Genomic DNA, 27,805 nt, shown 5'->3' with positions numbered 1-27,805 from the left:
TATAAGATCCAAATAATTTGTAATATCCACATTTTATAAAATCACCTGCTAATCTCTCCTCCTTCTGATACTCATTGTTAATATTTTATTGTGTAGTCTCCATTTTCTTTCTAAATGTATGAATATAAAGGCATAAAAATAAATATTTAAGAAAATAAAACAAAGCTAACATGAAAAAGAAGAGGGCATACTTCTACTTATTTACTTCTCCTATTTAGTCTAGACAAATAAAATCTATACTAATGAAAGGGTAATATGCAAATTGGTCACGACGCCCTCACAGTAACGACTGAACAGCAGGCTGCATGGGGCGACCAGGCCGGCAGGGGGGTTAGTGAGGGACAACCAAAAGACTGAACAGCAGGCTGTGTGCGGTGACCAGGCCAGCAGGGGTGGCAGTGAGGGGCGACCAGGCTGGCAAAGGGGGGCAGTGAGGAGCGACCAGGCCATTGGGGGGAGGGGGGGGCAGTTAGCGGTGACCAGGCTGGCGGGGGGAGGGGCAGTTGGGGCAACCAGGCCAGCAGGTTGGGCAGTTAGGGGCAATCAGGCCGGCAGGCAGAGGCGGTTAGGGGTGATCAGGCTGGTGGGGGGGGGGCAGTTAGGGGTGATCAGGCAGGCAGGCAGGTGAGCAGTTAGGAGCCAGTGGTCCCCGATTGTGAGAGGGATCCTGAATTGGAGAGGGTACAGGCTGGGCTGAGGGAACCCCTCACCCCCATGCATGAATTTCGTGCACCTGGGCTCTAGTAGTTAAATAATGTTGAGAATAGAAGTGCTAGTTCTCACTCAAATAGAACAAGAGTAAAATATCCTTAATAAAATATTAAAACAGGGATTAAAGATAGGTTAAGCTATAGAAGTACTGATTTATATGACAACTATAAATGAAATCCTGTATTGAATCCTGAACCATTATTTTTTTTTCTTTTTCCTTAGGGCATTATCTGAATAAATGGCAAAATCTGAATGAAGTGTATAGATATGGTTAGTATTCCATAAACATTTTTTCCTGATTTTCAAAATTGTTCTATGGCTGAGTATAAGAATGTCAATCATTTCAGGGAAATTCATACTAAAGCATTAGGAGTAAAGTGGCATGATGTCTGCAACTTATTCTCAAACAGTTAATAGAGGTATATAATATATATTTATATATGATGCTACTATATATAATATATATGTATATGCATTTGTATAAATAGAGAGAAAATATAAAACAAATCTAGTAAAATGCTAACAATTGGACAATCTGCATTCTTGTAACTCTCTGTGTCTGAAATTATTTCAAAATAAAAAGAATTTTAAACAGAAAAAAAAAGAGTGGTGATTTAACAAAATTAAACACCATACATTCAATACACATGTACTGAAAAGTCAGGCACAGCTTAAAAAAAAAAAAAGATACAGCTTAACTTCTAGAGGTAGAGAGACAGTAAGTAAATAAAATGTATACTATGTTAGATGGCAATAGTGCTCTAAAGAAAGGAGAAAACACACCACACACACACACACACACACACACACACACACACACACACACACACGGAAGGGAATTGTAAGTCCCCTGGGGTAGGAGTGAGGATTTGCTATTTTAAATCTTTAGGGGAGGCCTCAACAAGAAGATGAAACAGAGGGCCCTGAAACAAGGAGCAAGACTGAAAAGATTGAGCAAAAGCATATGATGGTGTTTTAGTCTAGTTTTATAGAAAAAAAAATTATGTTTATTTTCAAATCAATTGAATAGGATTTGCTGATAGACTGGATAAAGGCTAAGAAAGACAGAGTCAAAGATGACTACAAGATTTATAGCCTGAGCAGCCAGAGCGATGAAGTTGCCATATGGAAGAGAGGTGGGCAGGGGAATAGAAAGCTAGGGAGTTTCGTTTTTAAAACATCTTTGGCCCATTAAATATTTAAATGAAGATGTTCAACAAACATTTGGTTATGAGTGTAGAGTCCAAGCCAGAGACATAAATCTAAGTGACATAAGCTTAGATATGTTATTTTAAGTTATGAGATTGGATGCGATCATCAAAATAATGTGTGTAGACAGAGAAAATGATGTCCATTATTTGTTAATGCAATCATAGTTAGTCTGATACTATATATAGTGTTTACTTAGAAATCAGTAACTACTTGGGTAAAGAGCTATAACAAATATGAATTAGGACAACTGCAAAATAAGAGTGGTTTAATAAGTAGCAAAAGTCTTTGAAATAACAGTACACCAAAAAGATATAACAAAAATGAGATGTCCCCTAAGAACTAAGAAATGGGAAACAATATTGCCCATATCAGAAAGTCCTTATACTATCGCTATCATGTGACTGAGTAAATGAATAAAACCAGAAACCCATGAAGTCTTCCTCAAAAGTATAAATAGTATTAAAATCCTATATAATAAAAGGGTAATATGCAAATTGACCCTAACAGCAGAACAACCAGAACGACCACTGGACCAGTCACTATGAGGCGCACTGATCACTTCTTGGTTCTTTTCCCTGGCTGGCAAGCTCTGATTGCCTGATGGCCACCTGTGGTGGGGGGCAGGGCCGGTGAGCGGGTGGGAACAGCCAACCTTTTGGTCCCTTCCCCCAGCTTTCAGGCACCAATCACCCAATGGCAAATGGGGAACCGGGGGTGGGTGGCGGCGGGGGGGCAGGGCTGGCTACGGGCAGCTTAGGAAGATGGCCCTGATCGCAGGCCAGGCCTAGGGACTGTACCCATGCACAAATTTCATGTGCCAGGCCTCTAGTAGCTATATAAAAGGTATTTATCAATCAAAATTTGGAATTATTAAAAATGGAGGTAGTTGACAGAAAATGTCCAAACAGGCCCTGGCCAGGTACTTAAGTTAGTTAAAGCGTCATCCCAATACACCAAGATTATGGATTTTATCCCCAGTCAGGGCACATATAAGCATCAGCCTGTGGACAAAAGGAGCCACATGCTAACCTGACAAGCTCAGGGAAGGCCTGTATGGCGGTCTTGCAAACTCAGAGACCTAAAGTAACCACAAAGGATGGTCTGAAATTAAACTTTAACTAAAAGCAGTTATGGTGGGTAGTTACATCCTAGGCCAGTATCTTCACTGACAAGGTCAACCTTTACCTTATCTGAGCCTATCTGTCTTTTTGCATCTGTAATAACATATCCTTTGAAATGTCTAAGTAACTTGTAAATTCCCTTTTTCTGGACCCCTGGGGGCACAACCTAATGTGCCTGGGCTCCAGGACAGATACCACAGATTCCTTCATTGTTATGTTAATTGTTCCTGCACCCACCTAACTATGTATCTATCATTTTACTTTTTATCCAATCCCAGGGATTTCCCTGCTTTGTTTTCTCCCGCCTCTCTAGTCTATCACCAATGGATTTCATGTAACCCACCTACGTCCCTTTCCTTTAATTGCAATGTATACTAGTAAATACAGATGTAACCCACTGTTCTCTGGAGCATTATCTCAATTTGTTGAAGTGCTGCTTCCTGGCATATGTTGACAGTTTGGCTCAAATAAACTCACAAAAATTCTTTACAGGTTTCACTGTTTGTTTTTTTTGGTTTGTTTTTTACATTAACAAACCAATGAATGCCTGAGAAAGTGAAACAACAAATCAATATTTTCCTCTCACTTTTTTGCTCGCTCTCAAATTAGTCAGTAATTTTTTATTTTTAGTAAGAAAATCTCCATGCAATTTTCAGAACAGGTACTGAGGCATAACTCAAATCTGACCATTCTGTCAATTATACCTCTCAATATTAAGTAATAGCTTGGCATTTTGGCATTCTTAAGAAAAAGAGTTTGGAAGACAGAATTTTTTACTATCCTATCTAATAAAGAGGGAATATACTAATTGACCGTCATGCTCTCTCAAAGATGGCGGCTCCCACAGCCAATAAGGAGGGAATATGCTAATTGACTGTCACGCCCTCAAAGATGGCAGCATCCACAGCCAAAGATGGCAGCATCCACAGTCCCCTCAGCCCTGCCAGGGCGCCTCCCTCCGGAGTCCCCCAGTCCCCTCAGCCCCCCAGCCGCCCAGGGCTGGCCTGAGGTGCAGGCAAGCCTTGGATGGCGGCTGCCCAGTTGACGCCCGAAGCGCAGGCAAGCCTCAGATGTCAGCAGCCCAGCTGCCCAAGGCTTGCGCTGCTGGCAGTGGAAGCAGCAGAGGTGTGATGGGGGCGTCGCCTTCCCCTGATCGCCGGGTTACCTCCCACCCCTGAGGGCTCCTGGACTGTGAGAGGGGGCAGGCTGGGCTGAGGGACCCCCCCCCCCGCTCCAGTGCATGAATTTTCATGCACCGGGGCTCTAGTTATAAATAAATAATACTACAACAAGTAAGTCTGTGGTAAATTACATTAGGAAAGTTACCACTTTCTATTTTTGTTTTGTACTTCATTAGCTGTATATAAGACCTCTCTCTCTCTCTCTCTCTCTCTCTCTCTCTCTCTCTCTCTCTATATATATATATATATATATATATATATATATATATAGACCTAAGCAACCGAACGGCCGGTCGCTATGATGTGCACTGACCACCAGGGGGCAGATGTTTAACACAGGAGCTGCACCCTGGTGGTCAGTGTGCTCCTCCAGCCAACCACCCACAGCCCCTCCAGCCAGTCAACCACGCGTGACCCCCCCCACAGCCGGCCAACCTCCCGTGGCCCCTATCCCCCTGACCGGCCAGCCCAATGGCCCCAATCGGGGCAGCCAACCTCTCAGCAGTCCCTCCCCACAGCTGGCCAACTTCCCACGGCCCCTCTCCCCTGGCCAGCCAACCTCCCGCGATCCCTCCCCCTGGCTGACCGGCCTCAATGGCCCGGATTGGAACCTCCTGCAGCCCCTCCCCACAGCTAGCCAACATCCTGCAGCCCCTCCCCCTGGCCAACCTTCCACTGCCCTGATTGGCCCCAATTGCCGGCCAGCCTGAAGGACCCCACCCAAGCACGAATTCGTGCACCAGTCCTCTAGTATCTACACTAATAAAAGAGAACCATGAAAATTGACCATCACTCTGCTACACCCACAAACAATCAGGAGTGAGTATGCAAATTAGACCAACCAAGATGGCAGCGGCCACGGAGCTGGAGCGAGCAGGAGGCTTGGGTTGCCCCGGTAATGAAGGAAGCCAAGCTTCCTGCCTGTCCTGGCGGGCCCTGGCCTCCGGCTCAAGGCTACAAAGTTTCAATTATAGAAGATAAATAAATCCCAGATACCTGCTTCCAGCTGGCCCTGGCCTCAGCTCAAGGAGGTGCTGAAAAAAAAAAGAAAAGAAACGAAAAGAAAAAAAGGAGAGGCTGGGAGCCTGGATCACCAGGAGGTGTGGCCGGCCTGAAAATAGCCCTCAGCTCCTCTCCCAGGCTGGCCACACTCCCATGGGGTGAGGGTCCCCACTGAGGGGCTTGGCCAGCCTGAAAACAGCCATCAGCCCCTCACCCAGGCTGGCCAGGCACCCCAGTGGGGAACCCCACCCTGAAGGAGGTGTGGCCAGCCTGAAAACAGCCCTCAGTCCCTCACCCCGTCAGTGGAGGTCAGTTGGAGGTGATCAAGACAGCGGATGGGGGGCAGTTTGGAGTGAGCAGGCCAGCAGGGGGGTAGTTGGGGGTGAGCAGTCCAATGGGAAGGGAAGGTGGGGGCAAGCAGGCCAGCAGGGGAGGCAGTTGGGGTGAGCACACTGGCACAGGGGGCAGTTGCGGGTGATCAGGCTGGCAAGGGGGGGCAGTTGGGGGTGAGCAGGCCGGCAGGCAGAGTGGTTAGGGGCAATCAGGTAAACAGGCAGGCAGGTAAGCGGTTAGGAGCCAGCAGTCCAGGATTGCGAGAGGGATGTCTGACTGCTGGTTTAGGCCCGATCCCTGTAAACCAGCAGTAGGACATCCTTCGAGGAATCCCAGATTGGAGAGGGTGCAGGCTGGGCTGAGGGACACCCCCTCTCCCGTTGCTCTAATTTCGTGCACCAGGCCTCTAGTGTGTCTGTGTGTGTGTGTATAAAAAGAGGTAATATGCAAATTAGGCCGGGACACCGTAATGGTCATGATCAGCTCAGTAGGAAGAGCCTGGCTCGGGCCCAGAGCCTGAGAGAACAACAGAGCGGCCCCAGAGCCCTACACAGGTAGGGGAGAAAGGGGGGCCTGGGGCGGAAGTCAGGTCTGGGTCCTGGCCACCCGCAGCGCCAGTCAGGCCCTGACTCCCGAGGCAGCCGGCACTGTGCAAGTCAATGTCTGGGTCCCGGCCGCCCATGGCGCCACTCAGCCCGACTCCCATGGCAGTCTGAGAAGTAGGCAGAGGACAGACCACTGAGGGTCTTATACACCATAGCAGGGAGCTTAGATTTTATTCCACAGAAGGAGGAAAAGTGAAGAATGTCAAGCATGGGCGCATCCTGGTCTTGCTTTCATTTTAAGTGAACCATTCTGGTGGCTGTGGGAAGGATCAATTTAGACAGCTGCAGTGTTTTTGGGCCCAAGAAAAAGAGAGACTGATGTTGGGAACCAGGAGGCAGTGGATCAGAGACATATTTATGAGGAAACCTGATGGAACTATTTGGCTGATTACACAGGGATGAAAGCAAACAAAGCAAATGGTATTAGCCCAGGTTTTCCAGTTGGAGCAACTTCGTTGAATGGGTGATTCTAATAATTGGGAGAAGGTATTGAGGAAAAGGAACAGTGTAAGGGAGCTTGCTTAGTTCAGCAATAGCCAAACAATTAGGACAGAAGACAGACTTAGTGCTTTCTTTGCTGCAACGTTTGTTCTTCTGCCTTCAGCCACCACCATGTAAGGCTAATGTGCCATTTTTTCTACTAATCTAGGATATTATCTATGTACTACACATTCCTAGCACCTAAGTTAGCTTTCCTGCATGATTCCTTAAAAATACTTATCGAAGTCATTCTGTGAGTATGGGGACTTTCAAGATAAGGAAACATTATGAGCCTATATAGATTGATAAAGAGATATTGGGTGCTCAATTTTTAACTTTAAAAATCAGATACTGAATGTGGTCATGCCAGAGGCATAATTTTAATGAGCCAATGTCTCTTTACTGAAGTGTCACACTTCAAAAGACATCCTCTCAAATAATACAATGCATAACACTCATCTGGGTTGCCTGTTAAAATGTAGGACCACACCTTGAAAAACACTCCTTCTAGAGCTCATTTTGGTGGATAAATCTCCAAGTAAAGCAATCCTATATAATAAAAGTGTAATATGCAAATTGACCAAACACCGCAACAACTGGTCAGTGGGGGGCGGGGCCAACGAGCAGGTGTCGCCAGGCCAGCCAAGGTGCATGCCAGTGGGCAGAGGGAGGGGACAGCGATGGGGTGGGGGTTGGGGGTGGCAGCAACAAGTGGCAGTGGGGCAATGGGGGCTGGTGCCATCCCCCGATCGTCCACCTGGCCGCCTTCCGCAGATGGAGGCCACGGGCGGCAGCAGCAGTGGAGTGATTCAGAGCAGGGCCACTGAGCACCGTCCCCAGATAGGCCTGCTGGGGTTGCCTCCTGCAGAGGGAGGCCACCAGTGGCCGCGGCGCAATTGGGGGCAGGGCCGGCCAGTTGCTGCCCACACCATCCTGATCGGCCGGTGAGTCACCTCCCCCAGAGGGAGGCCAGACCGCAGCTTAGGCCCGCTCCCCGCTCCCCTAAGCCATCAGGAGGACATCCCCCAAGGGGTCCCCGATTGGAGAGGGTGAAGGCTGGGCTGAGGGACCACTCCTCCCCATGCACGAATTTCGTGCACCAGGGCACTAGTTTCATAATATTGGTGTGAGGATTTAAGTGACATAAAAATTACCATCTCAGTGCCAAGTCCAGAGTACAAACTCAGAAAGTCTTGTTTGTTTCCAAGATCAAGACATAGGCCTGGGTCAGGTGGAAATGTAGGTAAATAGCCATGTGAGTTAACAAGTATGAAAATATGGACTGAAGTCTAACTAACACAAGTCTCTAGAAAGTTACTATCTTACCTGGTCAACATTTTTTTCAATTTTTATAGACATGAGATGAATATGTACTATTTACCTACTACAAATTCAAGTAAGAAATCATGTAGGCAAGTTCATTCTCCTACCTTCAAGCAAGTTTAGTCTAATTTCCAATTTTGCTTGTATATCCATGAGTCCCAGAAAAAGCAATGTAATTTGCCTAGAGTTTCAGAAAAATCATACAAAGGGGAGCTAGAATTGTCTCCAGCTTCTAAGTGCAAGACTCTTTCACTTTTCTCAAAATGTTTTTTTAAAAAATGTTATACCACCAAATACTTCTACAAAATTAAGAAGATTTATAAAGAGTGATTACAATGCGTATCTTTTTCTCCATAATATTTTTGTCCTTTAAATAAAAGTGGAGGATAAAAGTAAGTGTAAGAGAAAAATGGTAGAAGTCATCCTGGAAAAGTAAAGGGCATGAAGTTTCACTGAAGTTAATTAAAAACTGTGGCAAACAAATTAATACTGATGAAACAGCAAACACATAAAAAAATACTAAGTCACTACAAAGAAGATTATCTATCTATCTATCTATCTATCTATCTATAAAAAGCTAGCGACTGGAACACTGGAACAACCAGAATGACTGGTCACTATGACGCCCAGTGTGGCCAGCAAACTGGCCCAGTCTAGGGGTGGGGCTGGCCAGCCAACCTCCTGTGGCCTCTCCCCACAGCCAGGCCCACCTTGATCAGCCTCTCCCACCCCGCCCGAGGGCAGGGTGGCTGGCCAACCTCCAGCAGCCCCTCCCCCTAGCTGCCCCGCCCAAGATGGGCTCCCCCACCACCCCAATTGGCCCGTAGCCCCTCCACCCAGCCAGCCCCACCCCTGATCACCCCCACCTACCCCAATAGGGGGCAGGGTTGGCCAGCCAACCCCTGCAGCCCCTCCCGCACCCGGCCCCGCCCTGATGGGCCCTTATCACCCCAATCGGCCATGGCCCCTCCCCCCAACCATCTCCGCCCCCGATCCACCCCCCCCCATTCCGATTAGGGGCAGGGCTAGCCAGCCAACCACCCATGGCCCCTGCCCCAGGCTGCTGGCCCCTGATCGGTCCCCTTACCTCATTCAGGGGCGGGGCCAGCTGGCCCACTGCTCACAGCCCCTTCCCATGGCTGGCCCCACTCCTGATCAGCCCCCACCACCCCAATCGACCCAGATCCTCCCCTGAATGCCCCACACACACCAATTAGGGGTGGGGCTGGCTGGCCAACCTCCAACAGCCCCTCCCCCAGCCTCTGACCCCTGATTGGTTCTCCCACCCCAATTGGCGGCAGGGCCCACCGGCCAATGGCCCGTGGCCCCACACCCCAGTCCGCCCGGCCCTGATCAGGCCCCAATTGGGTGTGTGTGTATAAACCCTAAGTCACTACAAAAGACATATACATAAATAACTGGTTAAATAACATTATCATCAATTAAAACAGACAGATCCTATGTGTCATAATTCAAACCAACAAACTGTATTTTAAAAGTGATAACATTTATGAAATGATTATAAACTTTAAATTGGTTATTGGGTGATATTAATAAAATATCGCTACCTTGGGACATGATAATGATATTAGAGTGATGTTAAAAAAAAACAATAAAGTAAAACCTTTTTAAAAAATATATTTTTTTATTGATTTCAGAGAGGGAGAGAGAGATGGAAACATCAATGATGACAGAGAATCACTGATCAGCTGTCTCCTGCAGGCCCCGTACTGTGGACTAAGCCCAAAACCCGGGTATGTGCCCTTGATCAGAATTGAATCTGAGACCCTTCAAGTCCCCCAGGCCAACACTATCCACTGTGCCAAAATGGCTAGGGTGTAAAGCCTTATCTTTTAGTACTACATTCTGAAATATTTACAGATGAAATGATGTCTAAGATGACCTTCAAAATAACATGGAAAGGAAAACGAGTAGAGAGATAAAACAAGATTGGCCATGATTTGATAACTGCTATAGCTGGGCAATGGTTACATGAAGGGTTCTTTATACTATTATGCATCCTAAAAAAGAGGCTGAAATATTCTATAATAAGAACTTTTATAAAACAGATAAAATTGCTAATGGCAAATATCATAAAAGTAGTGTAGTACAAGCTTTAACTCCTTGACACATTCATACTATTGTCTCTAAGAGCTTATGCTGCCTTAAATTAAATGACTCACGTACTCAGAATACATAAAGATATCCCTCAAAGTAAGAATGCTTAGAGCTCTTCTAAATTTCTCAATCATGTATGAATGAGAATATATTCTGAGACTGGCCCCAAATCCCAAACTAACACTACCAAACTACAAACATAGGTTCTCACAAGAAATCAGAGGTGCATTTAAAAAGCAGGGAAGTCATTACTAACTATACCTCATTCCATGTTAATCATCTCTATGTCTTCACGTGGACTACTATTTACTTGCAAGAGAAACACGGAGAGCAAGAAAGATACTATAACCATTATCTTTTTTCTGATTACTACCTAAGACAATTTATGAAGTAAAGTTTCCAAGAATCTTTAGTAGTCAATGAAAGTATTAACAGTACTAGAATTAACAAATAGCTCTTATCAAGCCCTTTTACTTGGTCATCATTACAGAAACAAAGAAGAGAAGCATAATACATACCGGAGGCCGGCCAGGACGACCCCTTTTCCTTTTCCCTTTGACTTCAGTTTCTTCAAGTTCGCTGCCAGCATCAGAATGAGCAGTAGTTTCATTAGTTGAATCCCTATAAAATGTGATATATAATTTTAGTGAACAATTTAATTCATAAATACAATGCAGTATTGTTTCCACTATTTTCCTTACCTCCTATTATATGGATGCTTAGAAGTGGTTTATACTTCTACTTTAGCAAATCAAAAATGTTATCCTCTCTGTCTAATATCACATAACATTGAGTGAAATGAAGCTCCCAAATAGAGAAATAAAAAGGAGGAAATGACTATGGAAATGACAGCTGCTATACAAAATATAAATGTAAAATACAACTGAAAAAGACAATTCTTCAATATGAAAAGAAAGGTTTGGGAAGAATTTTACTCATTTTATAAATCATTAAAATCAGTGGTGGGCTGGTAAATGTTTAACAATTTATATATATATATATATATATATATATATATATATTAACATAAACTTAGAAATGTTACCATTATAAAGGTAAATTACATTCACATAAAATGATTTCAATAATTTTGCCAAACTCCTGTATTCATAACTAACCTAAGGTTGCAAGTGAAGAACAAATAGGGTTTTGACACGAAAGATGGTTTATAGCTTTGTTCACTTGAATGAAAAGAATGCAAGTGAAATTAAAAAGACATTTGTTGGAACTTAAATCATTGTTCAATGGTGTAAGCAACTTCTTCATTGAATTGGATAACAAATCTCAAATACTGGACTGCTTCAATTTTTTGTGCTTTCATAAAGTAATAGCTATAGACTTGATACAAGTTTAATCTCCATTATTACTTTCTCTATCACTTTATTGAATCTATAACCAATTGATAAAACAATAAATTGAGCCCTGATTTACATTATTTACTGATGTTCATAATCTAAGTATTTCCACCACAGCCAATTTCAAATTACAAAATTGACATCACCAGAATTGGGAAGTAATGAACAGTAATCGTACACCACTAAAAAGTATTTCCACCATACAGATAATATAGATGTAAATAAAAACTAAAGAGCAGAAAATAATATGTAATTAAGGAGTGATGAATTTTGACTATTATTACTTTTACTTATATTATTTAATTTTAAGTTTGTATGACTTAACTTTTTTAAATGGCTATATTATATTTAATTGGGGTCAGAAAAATTCCTAGAAATTTAATATTCAGTCCTCCAGGCCAGTATAAGTTGGCTCCAGCATGGCACTGAAAAGGTATGGATAATCTGAACAAAAACTTCTTCACTAAATTCTACATCAGTAACTATATATTATCAATAGTCTTGACCATCTGTAGCTCAAAATTTTTAACTGCATGTGTAACATGTTTTGAATTCTACCTCAAGTTCACCAAATACCACATGTAAAACTATGTCCATACTGATTTTTTCTAGCTCTCTGCTCATGGCCATACCACTAATTAACTGATTTATTAAGTTAATGCATGCATGTGCTTTAAGTTGTTATAAAATTTATTACTGTCACCACACTACTATCCTGTCTTACTCAAATTATTAGAATCACATCAATCTTCCTCAAGCCCATCAGCTAACAAATCCTCTTGAGTTGTCCTCAGTATAAAAATTCTGTCTCTCATTCTTTCGATTACCTATAATCACCACTCCCTGAATTAATCTCATCTCCCTGCTTCTCCTAATTCCCTTGTCCAAGCCATTCTGTACAATGCTACCAGTAACATTCTTATAGCATGTTACCTCCCTACTTGCAAATCTTCAAAGGTAATCTAGTACCTAAAACTATAAATAATATTGATCTAATTCAAGGGTCACCAAACATTTTCTTAAAAAACTATACTGTAAATATTTTAGTCTTGGGGGAGGGGGGGTCTCCACATCTCTATGTCTACTACTCAACTCTGGCACCATAGCATGAATGTGGCCAAGGACAATACATAAATGAATAGATGTGGCTATGGTCCAATAATACTTAAAAAGAGGCATCTGAGTCACTAGCAGTAGTTTGTCAGTTCCTGATCTAGTTGATCTTACTCATCTCTACTAAAGAACAACAAATCATACTACATTTTCTCTTCACTACAGTTCAAATAGACTATACTCAGCATATACTGCGTGCCAGTTTATATAAAACATGCACATAAACTTTGTAAAAAAGAAAACAAAAACATACTATTTTCCCAATTCTAGATGAGGAAACAAAAGATATGAAAACCTTTTATCTTGTCCATAGACAAACACCTAGTTAAGTGGCAGAGTCCACTTAGTTAACAAGGTAAACTTCAATTTTCTATCTCCTGTCAGGATACTAAAATGCAAATATTATGTTTTGTATTTCTCTTGTGTAAACAGAACCCACTTTTGATGCTTATAAAAATCTCCTGGCAACTACAGGATCTAGTTAGTTCCAGGTTATAATGTGTGACCCATTAGTGAAACTAATTTATCCTTGAACAAGAGTTTACTGACAAAAGAGAAAAGTACAATTTGTTTTCAAATTCTGCCAATTACATCCAGCTTTAAAGGTGAATGCTATTACCAACAAATAAGCTAATACACTTCAATTAGTATATGTAGGAATGTTTATGAGAATATACACTACATAAATTTTTAATGTCAAGTAATAGAGAAGATATAAGAATACGAAGAGTTTCACTTCACCACACCCTAACTCTGAATCCCAACATGCAGAATAACAATAGTTTGATCAATACTTTTCATAAATGTTTGTTTTTATATATAAAAATATAAAACAAAACTATATTTCAATTTTAAAAATTTTAAATAGGAATTTCCATACAAATATGTGGGGTTTCTGAATAGTAACTCCATAATATATATGAAATTTATTTTAATTACTTCACTATCAAAAGCACTTAGATTGTGTCTAGTTTTTGTACTATTAAAATAGAGCTGAAACAACTTCCCTTGTACATTAACTCTTACTATATGCCAGTATATATCTCTCTAGGATAGACACAATAGAATGCTGGGTTTGAAGGGTATGCTAATTCAAAGTTCAACCAATTGCTCTACACAAACCCTGTAAACAGCTAATGTTCATATTTATGACTATTGAACATTAAGAGAATGGAAAAATCAGATCAATCATTATCAAAACTAAAGGATCAGTGCACAGTGGGGTCCCTCGACCTAGCCTGTGGGGATTGGGCTGAAACCGACTCTCAGACATCCCCCAAGTGGTCCAGATTGCGAGAGGGAACAGGCCAGGCTGAGGGACCCCACCGGTGCAAGATTGGGGCTGGGGAGGGACTGTGGGAAGGCTCCAGGGCATGTCCGGCCCGTCTCGCCCAGTCCCAACTGGCCGGACCCCAGCAGCAAGCTAACCTACCGGTCAGAGTGTCTACCTCCTAGTGGCCAGTGCGCATCATAGCAAGTGGTCAAATGGTTGAATGATCAGTCAGACACTTAGCATATTAAGTTTTTATGATATAGGACTAGAGGCCCAGTGCACGAAATTCGGCAGTCGGACATCCCTCTCGCAATCTAGGACCGCTGGCTCCTAACTGCTCACCTGCCTGCCTGATCACCCCTAATCCCTCTGCCTGCCTGCCTGTTCACCTCTAACCACCTCTGCCTTGGCCCCCGCCACCGTGGCTTTATCTGGAAGGACCATATTACCCTTTTATTAGTATAGATGATTTTTTTGCTCCCTAAAACTCTTTAAAATTCTATCTACCTCTCTCTAGTTCCATTGTAATCACTTTAGTTCAAGTTGTCATCATCTCTGGCCTGGATACTGCAACATCCTCCTCCTATTAGGTCTTCTTGCTTCTATTGTTGCCCCTTCCAATTTAATCACTATACTGCACTAAGATTGATTTTCTAAGTATGTCTTATTAGTTCTCTTACATGCTTAAAAATTCTACAGTGGTTTCCTACTATTCCTAGGAAGAAAGACTCCAAATCTTAATATGATTTAGCAGATTCTTGTATGATATAGCCACACTCTCGTCACAAGCCTTATCTCATGTCACTCTTCCCAAACTGGGGAGAGGGGGTGGGAAGGAAACAAACAAAAACCAGCTTTATTTCAGTCCCTCAAATATACCATAACTCCCCCTTTTTCAGCATCTTTGCACATGCCATTCCTTCAGTCTGGAATTTATATACTGTTCCCTTCTTTCTCCAAACCCTCACTTCACTTACTATCACCTGAACCGGTGGTCGGCAAACTCATTAGTCAACAGAGCGGCAAACCGCAGTTCACAAGCCGCATGTGGCTCTATCTCACCCTTAGAAAAGTTGACTTGCCCAGCTGGCATGGCTCAGTGGTTGAGTACCGACCTATAAATTAGGAGGTCATGGCACATGCCCAGGTTGAGGGCATGATCCCCAGTGTGGGGCGTGCAGGAGACAGCCATCAATGATATGCTCTCATCATTGATGTTTCTCTCTCTCCCTGTCCCTTCCTCTCTGAAATCAATAAAATTATATATATTTAAAAAGTTGACTAAATCAAGGCATGTGTTAAAATTCTCATAAAATCCTCTAATTTACCTTCATAGCACTGAAGGCATTTAGATGTATATATTTGTGGTTATTTGATTAATATCTATCTATAATAAGCTTCATAGCAACAAGGACTCTTTTTTTTTTTTTTATCCTCACCCAAGGGATATGTTTTGTTTTTTATTTTAGAGAGAGAGGAAGGAAAGGAGAGAGAAAGTAGGGAGAGAGGGAGAAATATTAATGTGAGAGAGGAACATGAATCATCTGCCTCCCGTATGCACTCAGACAGGGGATCTAACCTGTAACCTAGGTATGTGCCCTAACCGAGAATAGAACTGCAACCTTTTTGGTGTACCAATGACACTACAACCAACTGAGCCACCCAGCTAGGGCAAGGACTGAGTCTCTTTTACATGCTCTTTCTCCCTAAAAATCTAGCATACTTCCTGGTACAGCATTATGTGGTGGAATATATATCTCAATTGATAGTATTTGACAATGCCTAATAGTAAGCAACACTACTATGATGACAAATTCATTGATAATTATAATATCTAAGTAAGCCAAGAAATAATGAGATCACTCACTACAGTGACCTTTCTAGTGCCTACGTTACAAAAATCATTATTATGTTCAAGTAAAGGGCGAATAAAGAACCTTGAGGTAAGTAACTAGAAAAAGCTTAAATTGTATCTCCTATATTTGGAGGAAAGGAGGGCAAGTATTGATGGTTTTTCAAGCAGGTAAAGCAGTTTGGACAGCTTCTTTGTCTTAGAGCTCTGGAAGAAAAACAGAGAGCCAGGAGACAAATGGAAAGTCAACTATAATCTCTTAGAAAAAAAGGTATATAAATAAACTGGATGTATTATAGATTTGTACACCTGAAACCTATATAATTTTACTAACCAATGTCACCCCAATAAATTCAATTAAAAAATAAAAATTAAAAAATAGTCTTTTGCACTAAAAAAGAAATTAAATGAACTGGGACGATAAACATCCTATATAATAAAAGGCTAATATGCAAATCAACTGAAAGGCAGAACAACCCAGTTGCTATGATGCACACTGACCACCAGGGCGCAGACACTCAATGCAGGAGCTGTGCCCTTGTGGTCAGTGTGCTCCCACAGGGGAGCGCCACTCAGCCAGAAGCCCTGAGCCGGGCTCACGGCTGGCAAGAGCAACGGCGGTGGTAGGAGCCTCTCCTGCCTCTGCGGCAGCACTAAGGATGTCAGACCGTGAGAGGGTGCAGGCAAATTTTGTGCACTGGGCCTCTAGTATATATATAATTGTGTAAACTGTTGATCCCTTTCATTGTATCTAAACTGTTATCACATAAAATCATAGTATACATATTCCTAATTAGCACCTTGATGAAACCTATGAAAGGAAAAGTATCTGCCATTACACTGATCACATTTCCAAGAAAATCCAAAAATTAGACTCAATTCTAGAATGGTCCTATAACTCCAAAAAATCTAATGAGATGTCACCAGAAATGCCAACTGGTATGTCCTTCAGATTACTTCTGGCAACCAGAATAGACTAAGAATCTCAATCTCAGGGAAAACAAGGCGGAGGTGGGAGGTATGATAGAGAAACTGTGGTACAGGATAAAGGTCAACAAGCATTTTCTGTAAATAGCCAAACAAAATATATATGGCTTAAAGCAATTTATTCTCTGTCACAACTTGTAGCACAAGAGAAATCATAAACCATCTATAAAGGAATGAATGTGGCTCTTTTTAAATTAACACTTTATTTTTTGTTCAATACCACAGAACATATTGAGATTATAATACCACGGGCCAAGGATGGATATGGTAATTATGCACTCTAATTGTTCTTTGAATTCAAACATATTGCCTATCTAAATATATCAGAGAACATATTTGATATGTCTCATAAAAGACAACATTTTTATATAGAAAAATGTTATATACATTTAAAAAAATAAGAAAATTACAATACTTACTGTAACACTGGTAACTCTGAAGTAATCATTGCTGGAGAGATCTTTCCACAATGGAGCAAAAGAATCAAGTGCTGTACAACTCAAATCTTTATAAATAACCTCAAAGGCAATCCTGTTAATAAAAAAAAAATATTTTTCCAGTTTTATTGAAGTATAATTGACAAAACTGTTAAGATGTTTAAAATGTACAATGTTGTAACATACAATGTGATTACTTGATATACATGTATATTGTGAAGGGCTTCGCTTTTCCACAAGTTAACACATCCACCACCTCACATATTTACCTTTATTTTGTGTGAGATCACTTAAGTTCTACTCTTTTTGGCAAATTTCAATTATACGATAAAATGTTATCAACTATAGACACCATGTTATACATTAGATCGTTAGATCTTATTTACCTTTAAGTAAAAGTTTGCATATATGCACCAACCTCTCCCTATTTCCCCCAGCCCACAGTCCCTAGCAATCATTTTTCACTCTGTTTCTAAGAATTCAACTGCCCTCTTTCTCCCAGGGATTTCACATATATGATGATACCATGTGGTATTTGTCTTTCTTTGTGTGGCTTATTTCATTTAGCATAATGTCCTCCAGTATCATCCATATTGTCAAATGACAGAATTTCCTTTATTTAAAAACACAGAAATATTTTCCTGTGTTTATATCTGTGTACAGAAACGCAGGCGCATGCACACATTTTCTTTACTCATTCATCTATAGACAGACACTTAGGTTATTTTCATACTTTAGCAATTTGTGAATAATGCTGCTGTGAACATGGGAGTACAAATATCTCTTTGGGATATCGATTTTGTTTCCTTTGAAAATATACCCAGAAATGGGATTGCCAAATCATATGGTATTTTTACTTTTCATTATTTGAGAAACCTCAATACTGTTTTTTCCAGTTTATGTTCCTACCAACAATGTACAAGGGTTCCTTTTCTCCACATCTTCAGAGCATTTTTCTCTTGTCTTTTTGATAATGGATATCTTAACAAGTGTAAAGTGATAGTGTTTTTTACTTGCATTTCCCTGATGATTAGTGATGTTGAATAGTTTTTCATGTACCTGTTGGTTATTTGCTTGTCTTCTTTAGAAAAATGTCTATTTAGGCCATTTGAAAAGAAAAATTATTATGAAATTAATATCTCAACTATACAGACTACAATCAATCAATACCACCAGCAATCATACTCCCTGGTATTTACCCAAATGAATTGAAAACTTATGCCCACACCAAAGTTTGCATGAAGATGTTCATAGCAGCTTTACTCAAAATTGCCAAATCATGGAAGCAACCAAGATGTTCTTTAGGAGATAAATGAATAAATAAACTGTGATATAAGCAGAAATGAAATATTATTTGGCACTAAAAAGAAATGAGGTATCAAGTCATGAAAAGACATGGAGGAAGCTCAAATGCTTATTATTAAGGAAAAGAAGCCAATCTGAAACTGCTAAATACCATGTAATTCCAACTATATGGCATTCTGAAAATGGCAAAACTATGGAGATAGCAAAAGGATGCAGGGTTGTCAGGAGTTCCGGGAGAGAGATGTATAGGTAAGCACAGAGGATTTTTAGGGCAGTGAAACTATCCTATATAATAATAAAAGGCTAATATGCAAAACGACCTAACAACGGAATGACCGGTTGCTATGATGTGCACTGGCCACTAGGAGGCAGACGCTCAATGCAGGAGCTGCCCCTGGTGGTCAGTGCACTCCCACAGGGGGAGCACCGCTCAGTCAGAAGCCAGGCTCATGCCTGGCGAGCGCAGCAGTGGTGGCAGGAGCCTCTCCCGCCTCCGCAGCAGTCGGACATCCCCTGAGGGCTCCCAGACTGTGAGAGGGTGTAGGCCAGGGCTGAGGGACCCTCAACCCCGAGTGCATGAATCTCGTGCACCAGGCCTTTAGTTCTGTATAATACTACAATGGTGGACACAGCTCTATGTCACGTATTTGTTAAAACCCATAGAATGCACAACATCGGGAGTAAAGCCTAAGCACAACCAGTGTGGCTCAGTGGTTGAACATCAACCTGTGAACCAGGATTTCACGGTTCGATTCCGTTCAAGGCATATGCCCAGGTTGCAGGCTCGATCCACATGGGGGATGTGTAGGAGGCAGTTGATCAATGATTCCCTCTCATCATTGATGTTTCTATCTCTCTCTCCCTCTCCCTTCCTCTCTGAAATCAATAAAAATATATTTTTAAAAAAAGAGTAAACCTTAATGTAAACTATGGACATTGGGTAATAATACGTGTCAGTGTAAGTTCATTGACTGCAACATATGTACCACTCTGGTGCAGGATGTTGATAGTGAGGGAAGCTGTATGTATGTGGGAACACAGGATATCAGGGGTAAGCAGGGGTTCTCTCTACCTTCTGCTCAGTTCTGCTGTGAACCTAAAACTTGTTTAAAAAAACAAAGTCTAGCCTGGCCGGCATGGCTCAGTGGTTGAGCATCGACCTAAGAACAAGGAGGTCACGGAACGATTCCCAGTCAGGGCACATGCCTGGGTTGCAGGCTCCATCCCTGGTGGAGGTGGTGCAGGAGGCAGCCGATTAATGAGTCTTTCTCATCATTGATGTTTCTATCTCTCCCTCTCCCTCTCCCTTCCTCTCTGGAATCAATAAAAATATATTTTAAAAAATAAAATCTATTTTTGAAAAGTAGCAGGGGAAGTAGGACAAAACAGAGCATCTAAGACAGGCCAAGATGTAATATCAAATGGATTAACATAGGTTCAACTGGAATTCCAGAAAAAGAATGTACAAGACAGAAAAAATATTTGATGAGATAGAGAATATGTCAAAAATAATTTAAGATATAAAAACACAGATGAATATATTTATAAGCAAAATAAATACTTTAAAGACTAAATATTGCTAAAAACCAAAGTTAGAGAAAATTCAAGAAGAAGCTAAAGAAATAAAATTCTTCACATATCAAAAAACAAAGATAAAATTACATCAGACTTTTCACTGGAAACTATGTAAGCTGAAAGACATGGAATAATATCCTTACAGTGCTGAGAAGAAACAAAGTGGCCCCTAAATTATATACCCAATGATAATAATCTTCAAAAATGAAATAAAAGAGTGATGTCATGAAAAATGGAGAAGTAGGCAGCTCCAAGAATAAGCCCCTCAGTGAAGCAACTCTTAGGCTGGGGGCAGGGGCGGGGGGAGGAAGACAAAAACAGCACTTATGGACAAAAATCAACTTTATGGAATCTAATAAAAACATAAATAAAGGAGTTCTTAACAACAACAAAAAATTAGCCCTGGCCAGTGTGGCTCAGTTGGTTGAGCATCATCCCATGCACTGAAAGGTTGCCTGTTTGATTCCTGGTCAGGGCACATGCCCAGATTGCAGGCTCAATCCCCAGTTGGGGTACAAGTGGGAGGCAGCTGATCAACATTTATTTTTCACATCAGTGTTTCTTGCTTGCTCTCTCTCCTTTCCTCTCTCTCTTAAAATCAATAAAAACATATATTTTTAAAAGAATCTATGAAATCTTCTAAGAAAGTACTGTAGGCATTTTGCTTACCTGTCTACCACCCACCCGTCCCCAGCTCAATGGTGAATAGGGACAGCAGTCCAAGTTCCTGGTACAGCTTGCTGGTGCCAAAAAGAAAAACATGGATCACAGTATTCTAAAAAATTGAAACTGTGTGTTTTGAAGGGCTTCCCAGCTGTCATCTTTCAAAAAAAAAGTTTAATACAGACACTACAAGTAGCTGCCTGAAGCAAGAGACAGTGGATGGGACAAACGGCAGAACAAATGAAAAGCCCTGAAATAAGGAGGCTGAGAAGGAAGATACTGTGAGGAATAAGAGCTTTAAAGGGCTATCTGTACACCAGGAAATCCAGAGTGCTACATGCAAGCCCACAGATGGATGCATACTTAGAGAAAAACTGAGAGAAGCATAAGCTTTCAACTCTAGTTGATCTTTGGGCTGTGTGAAATCGTTAAGGTAAAGACTAAGACTACTTAGCTAACCTTTGAATACCTCAGCTAAAACTAACAGTATGCAAACACCAAGAGGTAACATTTTTTCTTTTTGACTACCACTGACACGGGAGATCGCTGCTTATGATGGAGATAAAATTTCATTTACTATACATGACAAGGATTAGTCTTTGCAAAAATAGTTTGGAAACGTCACTAAACAGATGACTGAAGTCCTTAAGAGGTAACAACAGTAAACCCTGGGAAGAGGAAAGAATCAGTGTCTAGTTACCACATTATAATATTCAAAGTGTCCAATTTTTTACCAATAACAGAAAACCGTGAGCATATGAAGAAACAGAAAAGCATGGCCCATTAACAGGAAAAAAAAAATGGAAGTTAATAGAAATCATCTCTGAGTAAGCCCAACATATAAAACTTAGGTTTGCAGAAGTGGATGGAGAGATTTCCGGAAGACTAGAGAGAAAGGGGTAGAAAGAACATTGCGTCTGTAACAATGGCAGAAAACTGCCCAATTTTCATGAACTATAGACATCTACACAGTCATGGTCAACAAACTCCATGTAGGACAAACTCAAAAGAGATTAACACAGATATAAATTATAATCAAACTTTAAAAGCCAAAAACAATGGAAGATCTTAAGAAAAAAAAATGACTTGTCAAATTCAAGTAATCCCCACTTAAGACTATAGCCAATTTCTCATCAAAACCATGGAAGCCAGAAGGTAATAGGGTGACATATCTAAAGTGTTGAAAGAAAACCGTCAAGCAAGAATTCTACATCCCACAAACTATCACTCAAAAATGGCAGAGAAATTAAGATACTCCCTACCCTACAATAAAATGCCGAAGACAGTCCTTCACCCAGAAATGAAAGGACAAGAGAAAGTAACTTGAAAGACACATGAAGAATAAAGAACACTGATAAAAGTAACTACACAAGTAAACATAAAAGCCAATATTATTGTATTTTTAGTTTACTATATGTTTGTGGTATTGGCATTCTTGTTTCCTATATGATTTAAAAGACAAATACATGCCTGGCAGGCATGGCTCAGTAGCTGAGCATCGACCTAAGAACCAGGAGGTCTTGGATTGATTGCCAGTGAGGGCACAAACTGGGGTTATGGGCTCGATCCCCAGTGTGGGGGGTGCAGGAGGCAGCCAATCAATGATACTCTCTCATCATTGATGTTTCTTTCTATCACTCACTCTCCCCCTTCCAACTCTAAAATCAATAAAAGTATATTTTGAAAAATAATAAAAGAAAAATACATAAAATAATAATTATAGGCCTATATACATGAATACATGTATAAAGATACAATTTATAACAATAACATAAAAGAGAGGGGTGGAGATAGAAGCAAAATTTTATTACTTATGAAGTTAATATCAATTCAAATGAGATCAGTATAAATTTAGGATGTTAATGGTCAGCATCAGGGTAATTACTAAGAAAATAATTTTAAGATATAGTCGACCCTAGCTGGTTTGGCTCAGTGGATAGAGCATCAGCCTGCGACTGAAGAGTCCCAGTTTTGATTCCAGTCAAGGGCAAATATCTTGGTTGCAGGCTCCTCCCCGGCCCGGGCCCTGGTCAGGGCTCCTGCAGGAGGCAACCAATCAGTGTGTTTCTCTCACATTGATGTTTCTCAGTCTTTTCCTCTCTCTTAAAATAAATGGAAAAATATCCTCGAGTGAGGATTGATATATATATATAGTTGGTTGGTCCTTCGCATTTGCAGGCTTTAAATCCTCAAAGTCATAAAACTGTGGATAGAAAACAGTACTTTCAATCCGCAGTTGGGAATCCACAGGGGATCCTGAAACCAATCGCCTGTTAATATTGAGAAACTGCTCTATACAGAAAATGAAACTTGTACATTATAAAAAAATTGAACACAAAGGAAGATTAAACAACAAAGAAGATATAACACATAGAGAGGACAAATAGTTGAGTGGCAAAAGTGCTTCCTTATCAGTAATCACCTTAAATGTAAATAAATGTATTAAACCCATCTGTTAAGAGGTAAGCTTGACACAATGGATTTTTAAAACTGATCCAACTATATTCTGTCTACAAGAGTTCATTTTAGAATTAAATACACAAATAGGTTAAAAGATTATGGAAAAAGACATTTTAGGCAAATAATCAAAAGAGAACTGGAGTGCCTATGGTAATATCAGACAAAATAAATTTTAAGCCAAGACTTATGAGAGACAAGAAGGAATATGATATATTGGGTAAAAATGGTCAGTTCATCGGGAAGTTATAACAATCATAAAGATACTAGAGGCCCAGTGCACAAAATTCATGCACGGTTAGGATCCCTAGCCTGGCCTGCGATCAGGGCCGATCCAAGCCTCCCTTCCCCAACTGCCGGCCGGGGCCTTCATTCGTTCCGTGCTGCCCCCTGGTGGTCAGCGCATGTCATAGTGAGTGGTCGAACTCCCAGTCAGTCAAACTCCCAAGGGGACAATTTGCATATTAGCCTTTTATTATATAGGATAAATACCAAACAGCAGTCCCAAAATATAACACTGACAGAACTGAAAGGAGAAATAAGTGCTATAATAGTTGGTAATTTTAATATACCGCTTTTAATAAAACACAGACGATCAAGACAGATCAATAAGGAAAAAGAGGACTTATAATACAAACCACCTAAAACAATCGGTCTGGACTGGGCTCTTAGAACAGATATGTTTTCTAACTCTGTAACATATTATGCCTCAGTATTCCCATCTCTACAGAGGAATAATAAAAGAAGAACCATACTTCATATGGGTGTTAAGAGAGAGTAACTAAAAGAATGTCTGTAATTTTTTTAGCAAATATTAACTTCTAGCTACAGTAGGAAGGAGCAGATAATATAAAAGAATGTCAGCTCTATGAGGACAGGTATTTTTTTTGTCTTTCCATTGCTATATTCTTTTTTTTTAATCCTCACCCAAGGATATGTTTTTATTGCTTTTTGGAGACAGAGGAGGGGGGGGAAGGGAGAGGAAAAAAACACACTGATGTGAGAGAGAAACATGGATCAGTTTCCTCCCATATACAGCCGACCGGGGATCAACCTAGGTATGTGTCCTGACCAGGAATCGAGCCCACAACCAAATGAGCCACCCTGAAACCTAATAAACATTTGTTGAATTCACAATGTGTGTGCATATCCTATATAATAAAAGGCTAATATGCAAATTGTCCCCTTGACCAGGAGTTCAACTGGGAGTTCAACCAGAAGTTCAACCAGGGCACAGGGCCAGCCTGTCAACAGCCGTGGCCCCTCTCCCGGCCAGCCCAGCCTGATCAGGCCCGATTGGGGTGGGCCGGCCAGATCCCACCTGTGCATGAATTTGTGTACTGGGTCTCTAGTAAATATATAAAAACAGAGGATGCAAAATTGAACATAAGGAGAACTCTCAGCTAACAAACTAATCAAACTTAGCAGTGTTTTTATTAGAAAGATAAACAGTTGAGGATTGCATTCTTACTGTGACTCATTCAGCAGTGACACTTAAGGCTGGTGAAGGGGGAAGATGGGAGGCCAAGCAGGTATTAGGATGTGAGATAAAGAAATAGAATTTATCAAAATGGAGGACAGTTAAGTTTCGAAAAGCTTTCATAAATGATCTTATATACACATGCCATCCCACAACACAGATGAATATCCACTGTCTAAAGAAAAATGACAAGCCAAATAACTCTCAGATGAAGAGAGCTTTACATTTTTTAATGAATCTCTCCCAAAACTTTACACACTAACCTCTGAAAATACAATTCCATGATAAACACATTCAAGCTTTCCCCAAATGCTGCCTCCATATTATCTTCATATCTAGTCACAATTTTCCTTACTATCACTACTCTCTGAATTTTATCTTCTTATAAACTCCAACATCATGAAATGGCACCTAGAACCTTAATGCTCTCCAGTGATCTCATCTTTCACTATTCCTCTCCCATTACTCTAATCCCAAACTGCTTATTATTTCCTGTACAAAACCAACTCTCTTCTGCTTTCCTGATATGTACATACTAGCTCATGCCCCATACCTGACTCTTCCTGAAACAAACTGGAAATCTCCAACCTTCCTGAAATCTAGGCAGAATTAGGTCTCACATCTATAAGTTTTCGTTCTATCTTGTACATGAACACAACTCAGTACTTTTGCAATATATTGTGTGCATGCAAATATTATTCTGTAAATAGTAGTTATAAATTTCATTCAGTTCCCTTTTGACTAATCTATGTTGACTTTTTTTAAAAAATATGGTTTTATTGGTTTTTAGAGAGAGAGAGGGAGAGGGATAGAGAGATAGAAACATTGATCGGCTGCCTCCTGCACACTCCCTACTGGGGATCGAGCCCACAACTCAGACATGTGGCCTGACCAGGAATCAAATGTACCTCTTGACGCTCAACCACTGAACCACACAGAATGGGCAATAAACTTAATTTTTAGAACAGTTGAAAGTTAACAGCAATTGCCACATGATCTTTTAGAAAAACTGTCTTCCCTTTCTGTTCCTAAGGAATTGTCTAGTACCTGGCACCCAAAAGTGGCAGAAAAATTAGCAAGTCTAAAAACAAAGACATACATTGCCACTAGTTAACATTAATAAGGTGGTAAATAGCTAATTCAACAGTAAGTTTGTTTTTAATGCTACTGTGCATGGGATCTTATCCCCATTATAATTTCTAACTATGCAATTACATAACTGTTATATAATTTACCTTTTAATTTAAATACAAGTTTTTCATTTCTGGAAATCTGTAAAACACTGAAGCTAAAAAAAGCTCCATCCCTGGTATCTCTCTGGCGAAGAATACTGCTTCCTGGTAATACATTGTATGTCAGTGTTCACCTAAGGTAGGGCAGGTGCACTATGTGAAAAAGGGAGAAAAATCTAAGCGTATCAATTGGACATATCCAAACTAGAGCTTTGATGAGGGATCAGAATCAAAAGTCATATGCAAAATAACAAGTCTAATAAATATAAAGTACTTTATCAAGACCAGAACAGGTTGGAAACAATGACAGTTCAAAGACTGCAGGGATTTAATATGTGGATCTGTGGCACAGTCAAGATATTAATTCATAGCTCTATTATTAATCAAACTAAAAAAAAAGGATTACAGTTGTGTTCATTACCATTTTAAGATAAAATTTTTAATTTAAATAAATTTATTTAAATATAGAGCCCTCTAAACTATTCTTATACCACATTAAATCATATAATTCACTGATCACAAATAAATGTTATTGATTGGTGTGTTCTAAATTTAAAAAGTATTAAAAATGCCATCAGTTTTTAAAATAGCTATCAAGTAAAAAGGAAACCCAAGGAAATTAAGTTGCCTATATTAAATCACCCTGCACTAAATATTTGAGAGAATACTTGCAAATAAAAAACTGACAGACTTGCCTATCAAAATTACAGAAATTTGTTTTCATTTGCTTTATATGAAAACTGCATTGTAATTTTTAAAAATTACAGATTTTCGCCCTAGCTGGTTCAGCTCAGTGGATAGAGCATCAGCCTGTGGACTCAAGGGTCCCAGGTTCTACTCTGGTCACAAGGGCACATGCCCAGGTTGCGGGCTTAATCCCCAGAAGGGGTCGTGCAGGAGGCATCCGATCAATGATTTTCTCTCATCATTGATGTTTCTATCTCTCTCTTCCTCTCCCTTCCTCTCTGAAATAAAAACATATTTTAAAAAATAATAAATAAGAATTACAAATTTTGCATAATTTAACCACTACCATCACTTAACTTCTCCCAGCTAAAAATGAAATCCTTTTAGATATTTTCCTAATGAACATACCCACTCATACAAATAAGAACTGTCTAACAGCTTCAAAAGGAAATATATATTTATCACCAATTTATAACTGCACACGGAAAACAATAGAAACATTCCAAAGTATGACCTTTACCTAAAGCAAATGAACATCTAAGGTTAAAAAGTTTCTGAAAAATAAAAATACTTATGGGAAAATGACTTTAAAAAACACCTTATGAATAATTAAGTTATATAGCACAACTATTTTCATATAAAAATTATTTCAAAAGTGTGGAAACAACAGCCATTACTTTACCACCGACCTAAGAAAAATTTGTGAAATACACATTTTTTCATTTTAATATGATGAAGAAAGCATCACTGAAGGCCAACCTTTTTTTTTCAATTCCCTTAAAATATGTGTGAATATATTAATCCATTAAATAAAGCTTTGCAGAAATAAAGATTAACATTTCACCCACAATTTATACCTAAAGCTTAACTATCTTTCCATATACTCTCTCCATATCTTATTAACTGTTTATAAAATATTAATTTACAAAACTAAATCCACAATACTAATTCTAATTTTGAAACATGAACAATATTAAAAACCTTCCTCACTGTATTGTGCACATTCTGTTCTCTGAGCTAGGGATAAATCTCCAATTTAAATCTCCAAGAGATATTCTAAAATGGTTTTCTATATGCTTAGTTTCACAGGGCGGGGTTGGGGGTGGACACACCAAGTTAAAAAGCCAATACCACCTTCTTTTGGTGCCAACCATTCCATACCTCCAACTGGTATTTAAAATCTAGTAATAAATGCCTGCTCTTAAGGAACTTAAAATTCAGCAAGACAGAAAAAGTATAGAATCCATGATAAGTGGACTTTACGTTTCTTGAGTAAAGAATATATACCTATTAAGTTTGATGA

The 27,805-nt window shown here is 40.2% G+C and overlaps 1 protein-coding gene across 3 annotated transcripts in view; it reads right to left on the bottom strand.

The window, feature by feature from the left end:
• The window catches only part of STAG1 (STAG1 cohesin complex component), a gene marked incomplete at its 3' end in the record, with an annotated part of 343,778 nt that overhangs the window by 213,047 nt on the left and 102,926 nt on the right, over window positions 1-27,805 (bottom strand). For all 3 annotated transcript variants that reach the window (XM_080674892.1, XM_080674893.1, XM_080674891.1), the window contains exons 2-3: window positions 17,086-17,197; window positions 10,605-10,707 (exon numbers count right to left, since the gene is read on the bottom strand). In XM_080674892.1, the coding sequence (XP_080531018.1) occupies window positions 10,605-10,707; window positions 17,086-17,114 (132 nt within the window). In that variant the 5' untranslated portion in view covers window positions 17,115-17,197. The remainder of the gene's footprint in view (window positions 1-10,604; window positions 10,708-17,085; window positions 17,198-27,805) is intronic.

Source organism: Plecotus auritus (assembly GCF_963455305.1).
Source record: "Plecotus auritus genome assembly, chromosome: 6".
Lineage (NCBI taxonomy): Eukaryota > Metazoa > Chordata > Mammalia > Chiroptera > Vespertilionidae > Plecotus > Plecotus auritus.
This window is presented reverse-complemented; position numbering and strand designations above follow the sequence as displayed.